General features: G+C 35.0%; 1 protein-coding gene across 1 annotated transcript in view; it reads right to left on the bottom strand.

Moving 5' to 3' along the window:
* Positions 1-266: 266 nt before the first annotated feature.
* Positions 267-12,155, bottom strand: part of xpr1a (xenotropic and polytropic retrovirus receptor 1a) — a 61,502-nt gene continuing 49,613 nt past the window's right edge. The window contains exons 11-15 of the mRNA XM_039663990.2: positions 11,884-12,078; positions 6,547-6,713; positions 5,787-5,926; positions 4,351-4,572; positions 267-3,597 (exon numbers count right to left, since the gene is read on the bottom strand). Coding sequence (XP_039519924.1) covers positions 3,540-3,597; positions 4,351-4,572; positions 5,787-5,926; positions 6,547-6,713; positions 11,884-12,078 — 782 coding nt within the window. The 3' untranslated portion in view covers positions 267-3,539. The remainder of the gene's footprint in view (positions 3,598-4,350; positions 4,573-5,786; positions 5,927-6,546; positions 6,714-11,883; positions 12,079-12,155) is intronic.

The raw sequence follows: 12,155 nt of genomic DNA, 5'->3' as shown, positions 1-12,155 counted from the left end.
TTTTAAAATTTTAAATAAACTTTAGAAACAAAATCTCATTGTTTCAGGAGAAAAATAAACATTTTAGTTATTATTTATTATTATATATTTGTGTATAAAGAATACATTTTCTACACTACTCTTTATTATTATGTTTAGTTAAACAATTCGGGTGTGATTAAAATAAAATGTATTGCCACCTATTCAAATATTTTATTCAGCACCATAAAATATAGCTGAATGTATAAATTCCTCTGTTTGTGAATAAATAAGGCGGACACAAAATGAAGGTTTTAAAAATAAGCGTGGTTTATAAAACCCAAATATGACAGGATCACCAAAGTGTATACAGAAACACAAATGAGATCATCAGTGGAACCATAGGAATACACGCAACATTTACAAACTACTCTGTAAAAGGGGAAACTCTGAGACATTTTCATTTTCATGTGTCTATTTAATCACAGAACCACAAGTTTTTCTATTTTTCTTTTAAGTCTTAACTTACTCAAAAGTACAACCATCTACCAACTACAAACAATGTCACAGTCAAGTATTTAAGAAGGGATACAACATCAAGATAGGAAGATAGAAAAGATGCAGAGATATCAAGCACTTAACATCATGGGTGTAAGCAAGCAATCAAGTCAACATAGTTTATTTCCCCCCATGAAGAAATGATGTCAGGGCTTGTGTATTATTCTAGTTCTGTATTTGAAAAAGTAAAAAAAAAAAAAAAAATACAAAATAAAAACCCTACATTTTGAGGGTTCATCTCATAATGAGAATGTTAACATGTCCCTTTCTTCTCCCAATCCTCACAATATCAACCCAAAACCACTGTCACCCAACAAGTCCTGTCAAATGGGCACAAACCCTGGAGATGAAAGTGTTACGAGTAGAAATATACAGATAAAACCGATCACATTCCATATTCACTAAAGCATCTTAAGTTATACTATTTTGATAGAATTCACATGTAAGACAGCGTGGGATTGTGGCTAATCAAAAATACCCTTCATCTACCATAATACTGCTCATTTAAAGAAAAGGTCTTGTACATAAATAATTAGTACAATAAATTAAACAACATTCTTTTACACATTTCAAATGTAAAAAAACAAAACAAAAACTATTTACAGTGCAAAACAAAAGCAGCATGCAGGCAAGACAATTGGCAATGCATTACAAAAAGCACTGGATGGGGAAATTTGTGCTCAGCATCCATTTATATACGGCGATATTGTTTCACAAATGTGTGTATAATTAAAAAAAATAAAATTGTGTGCCACGGTAGTCCACTTAATTAAGGATTCAGTCAGTTCTGAGAGAACTAAAGACAGAGCAAAGTAAGACAGTGTGCCAAAAGGTCATTTTGAGAACAAGATGGACATTTCAATAATATTATAGGACAAAAGGACCGCACAGTAACACCACATTTTGGAACGAGGATAGCACTCTATATTCTTTTGCAGCCACAAATCACATGTAGTTTTCCCCCTTCTTCTTTGATAGATTTCAATCTTTAAATTTAGCCTCAAATGTGTTTTAGCAAAACAATAAACTTAAAATCAACTAATGTGTTACTCACAAACACAATGCTATCTGTACATCTTTTTTTTTTTTCAGAAAGCAGGAACACTTTTCTTTTAAAAAGCAAAGAATATGGAACAGCAAGTAAGAGCGATTGTGAAGACAAATCTTTCTTTTGATTAGATTTTAGTTACAGCTGAAAGATTGTGCTTGCAAAAATACACCAAAGCATGCTGCTGAGAAAAGTATCAAAATCAACTAAATGCTGAAAAAAAAAAATCATACATATCAGCTAAAACAGCCCTGGTGTTTTTGTTTTTATGATGACAACAATAGATATTAATCAAAATAAAAGTCATTCTAAGTTAAAATGACAGTATTCGCTCACTTCTGTCAAAGCACTGTGATAAAAGAGGTGAAAAACACTAAATATGCTGTCTGAAATTCAGAGACCACATATGAAAATGTATGAAAGACAAGGTAGTTACACCTATCCCGCAAAAATGTACATTATAAATCATGTACAATCACATTTTTTCATCAAAATGTAAAGATGATTATAAAGATGTTGCCACACTCATGAAGCACACAAACTGTGATCATAGTTAAGGTGATCATTCACTCAAAAATAAAAAGTAAAAATCTAACCAAACAGTAACCACAGTCTTCAAAATATCTGTATGTTCAGCAGAAGAAAGTTGAGGGTGAGTAAATGATAACAATAATTTTTTTTTTTTTTTTGGGGGGTGACTATCCCTTTAAGACGTTGGTAAAGAAAAGGATTTCATAAAAGACATCTCGCCGACGCAAGTGAACTACTTTTTGATGCACAAAATCTCTTACGGTTTACCATAATACAAAACTTATATCACAACCATAAGAAATATAATTGACTGGCAGTGGTCGCATTTCCTCTTTGGCTTGCAGTGGTTATGGCAATTGTTAATAAGCGATACAAAAAGCCATGTAGGAAACACTTTAGTTCGGTGTCCACTTCCCTTTAGTCAGCAATTTGGTGACAATTATTACTGAATCTATTTCAGTTTAGTGCATCATTATTACAATTTAAATAGTTCACAGAATCATCTGATCTTTTTCAGTGGGCAGCATTTCTTTTATTCAAATGGCATTTCAAATATTAACCAGCAATGACAGCTTTACTTACAGTAGTTTCACTGGTTAAAGTGTGAATATGAATAATAATTCTAAAAGCACTATGTAAACTTTTAGTTTAACATCAGCTATCACTCCCCAAAAGAAAACACACACACACATTCTCTCAAACATGGCAAAAATATGACAGCTTTGATATCAAAGCAATGCCCGTTAAAAAAAAAAGTAAAAATAAAATATATTTGCATATTAAATATGATGAAACAATAAAACACTATGTTTTTAAAAGTAAGGAAATAACGAGGATTTCCAAACAGTGCCACCAGGGCCGTACTCTGATGTCATGACAACTCAAAAAAAAAAAAAAAAAAAAAGAAAAAAAAAAGAAAGAAAAAAACTATTACCTACTAAATATAACAAACATCAGCTACTGAGCTGTCGTTATTTCTAAATGTGTGCGGCTTGAGTCCGTGCTGTGTACGATATTATATTATTCTTTCCTATGATAACTCTCCTCCCTGTAGATCCTAGTTATTTTAAGTTTGTAAACAGTCATGTGCATTAATATAAATTTCAAAAAACCTAAACAAATGTACAAAAATGTATCAATATAGAAGAACAAAATTAACAAATCTAATAAAAAAAAGTACCTTGAGGAAAATTCCACACTTGGTTTTCTCAGTGCGTGTGTATATATCGTTGTGTTTGTACGATGTCATTGTTGTGTCCTGATATGTCTCATGGCTGTTTTTGTGCTTAACTCTGTCCACTACTCTGTCTTTGGATGGTATCTGTGAGTGCTGAAGTGAAATATGTGTGTATCTGTGTGTGTGTTTGAGATCAGGTGTGCTGAGGCAGCTCTGTGAGGAACCAATAGAAAGCCGAGACAGGTGGCGGGACAGTGAGATCTGGGTTCAGCTGAAGGCCTCATCGTCCGTATCCTCAATGAGCACCTTAGTATCCTTCTTAGACCTGTCAGAGAAACAGATGTATACATTTCAAGCAGCTCTGAACAGTGATCTCAAACAGTTAGATTCAGGATTTTTTTAAAGAAATGAATGCATTTGTTTTTAGCAAGGTTAGGCATTAAATTGATCAAAAGTGATAGTGTATATTTTTTTATATGTTACAAGTATATTTCAAATAATTATTTCAAAATATTTCAAAGAATTCTGACATAAAAACATTAAGCAGCACAACTGTTTTCATCATTGATAATAAGAAATGTTTCTGATTTCTGAAGGTTCATGTGACACTGAAGTCTGGAGTAATGATAAATTATAAATAAATTACATTTTACAATATATTAAAATAGAAAATAGTTATTTTAAATTGTAAGAATATTTCGTAATGTTTCTGCTTTTGACATTTTTTTTATCAAACAAATGCAAAACAAACTTCTGCAAACAGAAAAAAATCGTACCAATCCCAAACTTATAAATATCCATTAAAAACACTGATCAAAGTGTTGACCTACACTTTATATCAAATTACATTTTAATTAGCAACTAATATTATTACCTAATCCAACCCTTAAATTAAGTTTTGTTAGTGCAACCTAAAGCATTTAAATAAGTTCGGTGCTATTAATATATGTAATAAAATAATATTTTTTAGATTTTTATCAGTCATTTAAATACAGACTAATTGCATAAAGGTGCACTAATCAGGGCTGCCCTACCCAAAAACTGCTGAAATATGTCTATTATATCTATAATCTCTTACTGAGAGGACAGCAGGGGTCGTCGTAAGGACAGGCTGTAGCTCCGTTTCCAGCTCTTTTTGCCCTGTCTGTTCCGGACTCCATCCTCCTGGTCCATCATCTGCTCCAGCAGCGTCTGGTCGTCAGCGTTTAGAGGAGCCACCGAGATGTCTCGCACCGCTCGGAACTCACCGCAGTTATTCAGGTGCTCATTCTCAAGACGGAAGAAGTTCCACACAAAACGTCTACGGGGAGAACAAATGCAAAGAAAGAGAAAAGATAAGTGAGAAGATTAAGAGAGAGAGACAGAGAGAAAGTTCAGCATGTGTTTAATGTTCTACAACAGGATTTCCAATATTGGGCTTCGTGAGTTCATGAAAAACTAATTAAAGAGGCCATATTATGCCCTTTTACAAAGTTTTGATTTTGTTTTTGTGGTCTACTAGTTTTCATGCTCGAATGTTAAAAAAACTTTTTTTAAAGGGATAGTACACATTGATTGCCTAAGACACGAAACGAGCGGTTTGTGTGAGAAAACGAACAGTATTTATATCGTTTTTACCTCTTGTAACCACAGCCACGTCCAAGTGATCTGAGGCCGCGGGCGCTTTGTGGCTGTTGTTACAAGAGGTAAAAACGATATAAATACTGTTCGTTTTCTCACACAAACCGCTCGTTTCGTGTCCTAGGCCATCAATGTGTACTTACATTTACGAGTCATTAAATCATGTTTAATTTGGACTTCTCTGAGCGTGCTCTTTGAGGTGGTGACCATAGACCTCCATTATATGACTGACAGACAAGAACGGTTTGACCTAAAAATATCAAAATTGAAACTACTGCGGAAACAAAGACACCTACATCTTTGATGCCCTTGAGGTAAGCTAAAACACACCAAAAATTAATTTCAAAGTGAACTATCCCTTTAAATACATTGTTGCAGCACTCCTCTTCCCAGTCTGTCAGTAAAACTGTTGAGTTTCCGTCTCAACCCTTACTGATTGGTTGGCTGGATCAGTCTGATGTGATTGGCAGTTTTGGGTGTAATGTATTACCAAGCAATAGATTACTGTAATTTAATTACTTACTATTATTTTTTCTGTAATTTAATTACAGTTACATAACTGAATTAAATACTGTAATGACAATACTATAAAAAAACAATGGTGGATTTAACATCAAAATATAGCAAATAGTAACAAGTAATGCAATACTTTTTAGAGAGAGCAAATAGTACAAAAATCCAATTACACTGTTGAGTAACTAATTAATTTTTTTTTTTGTGTAACTCAACTAACCGCTTTGAGCATGTCATGTGGCCATCAACTGACATTAGAGAACCATAAACATGCAAATGTGTAGTGAAAATCTCAGGAGGTACTTCAAGTAACTATTTTAGCTCAAAGGGATTTGGCTGATGAAAAGAATAGGGAATCCCAGTTCAACACAAACATCTCACCTAAACACTTCCAGAGGAGCTAAAATTGTAACCACGATGTCCTCGATGGAAGGAATGACAGTCATGGAAGTCAGAGAGATCTGCAGTGTCCAGGCGAAGCGTAGGATCACGTCTTGTATTATAGCAGAGTAGTAGTATGCCTAAAAGGAAAAGGAAGTGGCATCATGACAGTTGGGGTTAACAGATAAATATCCCTGCTGACAGTTATAATAATATCCCTGCTGAAAAAAACATCTTAAACCAACCTAAGCGGAGAACAGCTGGCTGAACAACTTAACCAGCTTAAAGGGATAGTTCATCCAAAAATGTTTATATCTGAATAAAAGCCTATTAAAACTATTCATCATATAATGACATTGTGTCTCTAAGGAAGACTTGGATTAAACAGTTCGATTTATTTTATGATCTCTTCATCAACATTTTTGAACAGAGTTTTGGGTGAATTGATGGAGGGGAGAGAAATCTCTCAGATTTTATTAAAAATATCTTCTAATTGTGTTCAAAAAATGAGTGAAATTCATATGGGTTTGGAACGACATGATGGTAAGTAATTAATAACAGATTTTTAATTTTTGGGTGAACCATCCCATTAAGAGCAGCAAACCAGCTAGTTAGTTTGATTATTTTGCTTGGCTCATTAGAAGGTTTGAACCAACAACACTGTGCTCACCAGAGCAGATCTTTGACCACTACATCACATCACCCATGATGGACATAATACTGTTTTCAAGATGGCAGATTATGTTCTGGGATATCTTACTTTATGTGGGTAAACAATCTCCTCTCTCAAGAAGGTATTCTCTCCAGCGTTGCGGTCGAAAAGACCCCAGTCCATCTTTAGGTCCCAGATGAGCGTGTAAAGTGAACTGACGACTGAAGACAGGACCAGCATGTAGAAAAACACCTCAGCATCTGTATGTTTCTGATCTGAAACAGAGAAAGTCACAAGTGAATTTGACACTATGTCCACTAGAGGGAGATGTTTACCATCCATCTATCTACACTTTAAAAAAACCTGTTTTGAGACCGTTTAAATTAAAAATGCCATTGTGTCTATGGTTCTTCATCTATTGAAATGTAATTCACTGTTAAATTATCGGTCCATGTCAAATACTAGTGTTTTAATATTAATCAAAACAATGACATGATGACCAAAATGCACCTTAATAAAAAAATATTTTCATATAAATTTGAATGCCTACACTTTTTTTTACTACCCTTCTGTTTTTACTGATAAAAACCAATACATACATGTGTCCTACTACCATTACCATAAATTACATTACATTACCTACTACACCAACTACATCTTACAGGCCTACAACTTTCGAAAGGTAGTATATATTTAGCTATTTTTACATTGCTGTTCCAAGAAAATAATGTTACATTGTATATAGTTCGACATATAATTTATAACAAGAATATGAAGAAATCGACTTGTAATTTAATCAGCAACTTATTTTTTTTTGTAGCTTAAGACCAAAATTGCAATAGTACAATTCTTATACATAAATAACCTTGAAGCAACTGTGTTTAATATATAATCTGTTGAAAGGCAGAGGATAGAAGCTGTATGGGAAAAGGAATTAGCAACTAATATTGATGATGAGGCATGGGATAGCATATGGAATCATGCCAAAAGATATTATTTTGCACAGCGGCAATACAATTCCAAAAAAAAAAAAAAAAAAAAAGAACAGGCAGAACTGAAATATAAGAATAAGAGCTATCTTACAGTACAATATTAGAGCATCAGTGTAAGTTAATAGAGGGGCGAGACATCCAAGGCAGGTCTCAGGTCAGTGAATGGTTAAATCTCTTTGGCCTCAGACAGCAGACGGTGCTGAATCTGGAACAGGCCCATCCGTCTTAATAAAGCCTTTCACACGCTGCCATCCAGGCGCCAGGAAACCAGCGGAGGACATTTTTCGCCGGAACACATAATAGCCCAGTCCATCCTATTTCAGAGCTGAGCTATGAGTGCCCATGCTGAATATGGTGTCCTTAGAGTACCCAAGATGCTCCAGATCCTCGCCCTAACAAGACACTTTAGAAGTGCAATGCAAGTCTAATCCCTTCACACAGGCCAGCGGCTTTCTATAGAGGCATCAACATTTGAGCTGATATTAGAGTCACCATAAAATCTAAATTGATGATTCTTCCTTTTTTAATGGAATATTGCGGTATTTATAATAAATTATGTTTCCGTGCATATCATTACCTTCATTTTTTATAAATTCATGCCCTCATAATCTTTAATCAGAATAACTTCCCCTCCCTCTTGCAGTGACATCTCTTCTATTCTCTGATGACATTGGTAGGGCTGCAACAAACGATTCTTTTGATAATCGATTAATCGACGATTATTTTGCCGGCTAATCAGTAAGTTTGGAACAATTATTCAGCTTTTTCAATTAGTTAAAACATTGAGTTCCACATATTCTTACTATAATATTAAAAAAAAAAGAAAATCAGTTTTAATGAACTTTGAGCCAACTAAACAGGTACTCTTTAAGTTTTGTCACTGTGACTGTGTTTGCTAGTGCGAGGGCGGGACAACCTGTCACTCACATGAGACTGACCAATAGCAAACCACAACCACCCAATCAATTCCAGACAGACAAAATCAAGTCACGCTACATTTTTTCTTGTTTGAGAAGTCGTTTCACTCGGATATACAATAGTCAAGAAAAATCTTTCGCTACTTCAGTTTCATGCCAACTTTTAAGTATTGTAAGTATTAACACATAAGTAACACGTAAGTATTATTATTTATTATTATTAGTATTAACACATAAGTATTATTATTTTACCTTGATGATACCTTTTGCTCAACCTTACCCAACAGCAAAGCTCCATCCCAAGATCATTAATGAAAACTGAAAACTAAGCTGTGAAGATGGATAATTCATGAATCTTAATAGCTCTGAGAATATTAATATTTGACAGACTAAATCTACGTATCCATGCATATTTAGTATTAAGCAACAGTGTGCACTATGCATGTAAAGTTGAAGTTAGCTAATTAAAACAGCAGTTATTTAACATGTAGAAGTCTAAACGGTACATGAGCACAAAAAGCCAGTGCAATTCAGAGGTCAGAGAGAAAATGGTCATAAAAAACAAAACAAAAACCAATTTAGGGTGCAAGAAACATTGACTAAATTAAAATATAAAATAAAATAAACAAACGTTATCCAATATCTAAAACAATACTTTGATATTCAAAATTTTTGGCCCATTATATTTTGCTGTAGTATAGTGTCTCTTTGAGGCACTTGCAAGATATATGGATATATATTATAATATGAGATTAACAGCACTGGCCAACAACCGTGCCAGTTTGGCCAATGGACAGAAGTGTTAGTTCTCCATTGTATCAATTACAAAATCCTTGTCAACTGGTAATACAAATTTCTCTTTTCAAAGTACCGGTAATCTTTGAATATCAAAATGTCTCATCTCATTTGTCATTAAATTGAACGATGTAAATAGAGGCCATCTGCTACCCTGCTCAATAGATCTCAGCATCGGCCATTAAAAAACCCATGTCGGTCAACCACTACTGGTCACACTGAACTTTCGGTTTAACCTCATTAACACATCAGAAGATTTATGTAAACACATACTGTGATGACCCAACCCCATTTCCCAAAGGACCAAATCCCTCAGTAGTCCTCAGACAGAAATAGTTTTCATCCTTTGAACATTGACAGCGTTTTTGTGTCTTTGGTAATAGAGTTCAGAATGTGAAATAGAATGTGTCACTCTCTGCACCTGACAACATGATGGAAACATGACAACGAAAAAAATAAAAAACATCACTGAGTTTAAAGTTAAGTAAAGATATTCAATATTGACCACATTAACTGATTAATCTGTACTAAACGGTAATATTTATGCACATGAGCTGTGATATTTGACTACATCAGCCATCTAGTCAATCATTCCTGCGTACTTCATCTGAAGCATATGTATTCTTGGGTACATGTGGTCCACATGAAACGCTTTAAACCTGTGCAATGAAGCCATCAGAGTAAGCGCAGGTGTTCATGTACACATCTCTAGCTCTCTAAGATGCTTGTTTTGATCAAAGATCCAGGTCTGATACAGAGAGAGAGAGAGAAAAAAATCAAATCTTTTTTTGTGGTTCAGAGCTTCATCATTATTCTAGCGATACGCTCACACTGTTCTGTCTCGCCACAGGCAGGCAATTACAGCTCAACCTCCTCTGGATAGTCCATTTTCCTTCATTTCCTCTTTTTTTTGCTCTCTCCTCATATTTCTCTCTCCCCTTTAATCGTTTTTCATTGTTCACATAGCATCTTTCCTTTAATCTCTGTTTGGATTTTGTCTTGTTGGATGTCATTGAGCTCTTCAACATACAGCTTAAGCTCAGATTGGCATTTCCCATTAAAGTTTCAATTAAATCTTTGAGGATATCGACACTCTAACATTTCTACAATCAGTACTACAATGAAATACAACACTAAAAACGTGTAATGGGGCTATTGATATGGGAACAAATACACTTACCAATGCATAAATTGCCATTTTAATGCTAGCGTGCAAGGCGAGTAACACATCAAACTTAGACATCAAGACTCACAAATCACTCCTTATTGGGATTGAACCAACAACCTTTGGGTTGCAAATGTGAATTTGAACAATTAAGCCAAACCATGAGGATATTGGCTGAAAAAATAATCCTCTGACAGCTTATCCTTACCACTGATCTCAATCTCACATACCTATTTGGCTCATGACTAATGCTAATTTAAACATTAATTATGCTCAGGCATGTTACATTCCTTTGGGATCAGTTTACATGAAAACTAAAATAAATAGAATCCATAGACTCATTTATCAGGGCAGCTTACAGGAGTGGGACATCAGTTTCATTTAGGGCACAAATGATGGAGGTGATTTCTGATGCATTCATATATTAAACTGGCTCACTGCCTGGAACGTCTCGAGGGAATCCTAATGAGTGCATTGAATGCATGGTGAGATTGTTGGGTTGAATGGGGCCTCTTTCACTCCTATATCACTGATACAGAGATATCTCTAACACACACTGAAGTCTGGACACATTGAACATTTGGATAGAATTCTGTTCAACGAAAACATAAATGCAGTGGCGTAAAATGCACCCATGCTTGATATTTAAACACTGACTTTCAAGGGAACTACCCAGAAACGACTGTGTGTGCAATGCATATAAATAATGAAATGGATGAAAACGGCTTAGCGGAGTGCTTTGAGATCGATTTTGGCAAAAGTTGTCTTTTCAAAGAGATACGGGAAGGCATGGAGGCTGACCGTTTGATAAGAGAAAGTGAGACAGGCGGAGAGACATGTTTGAGCAGCAGTCTTTGCACTTCAGATGGATTTCAGCGGCAGAATAATCAGACGGTAATTGTAGATAGAGACAAGGGATGTGTCTGGAATCTTAATGCATGCTTTTAAACTCTTTAAGACTTCATATAAATGCAGGATAATTGCTGTGATTGAATGCAAAATGTGGTGTTTGGCGACAAATGAGTTTTTATAAAGCAGGGTGATTTTTTTTTTTTAAATGCATAAATGAAATGCCAACCTGTTTCTTCTTGGTACAATTCGTCTCTAACATAACATTTAGATGTTTTCTCTTTATGTTGCTATATAAACCAGTCTCTAACAGACAAGGACATGATCATTTTTTCTTTCTCTGCTTTTCTCAAAACATGCTTTTGTTGCTTGTTCACCTGTATCTGTTGTAAGCAAACAATGGCAGCAAGGTGCTCTCTTTGTACTGAACATTGTACACTGGAGTCAGTGTTAGATTACAACGGCAATTTTCACAGAACAGTAAAAATACACTGTTTTCAGGATATAAAAAGCAAAACAAAACACTGTTTCTTGAATAACCAAATCATTTTTTTGGAGACAAAACTATTTTCAAGAAGTGACAGTCTGAGCACAAACTTACAGAGAGTTTTGTTTTTCAAGCTAATTATAATATGCGTTGATAAGTGAATTTTCTGGCCAGATAATCACGTCATGTTTGCAGTTAACGTCATGTCATGTTTGCAGTTGCCGATTGTTTGCTTTTTACCTTTGTGAGTTCTGTAGAGGGCTGCAAATGTGACCACAAAGAAGGTGGTGGAGTATTTCCCAGCATTCACCAGGTGAGGGAAGGCCCTTCTGGTGTCACGGTAACGTCGCAGACACTGAACAAACCGCAGCCAGGCGGGCAGACAGTGGATGATGGCCCGAATTCCGTAAGAGTAGCTGTTACACCTTTCATCACCTTATTCCGGAGGAGAAACTTATCAAAGCATGTTGATATTATCAAGAATGTTCTCTCAATATTGCAGTAGAGTAATA

Source organism: Pimephales promelas, chromosome 14, assembly GCF_988280905.1.
Source record: "Pimephales promelas chromosome 14, fPimPro1.hap1.1, whole genome shotgun sequence".
NCBI lineage: Eukaryota > Metazoa > Chordata > Actinopteri > Cypriniformes > Leuciscidae > Pimephales > Pimephales promelas.
The sequence above is the reverse complement of the archived record's forward strand: the minus strand, read 5'-3'. Positions and strand labels throughout refer to the sequence as shown.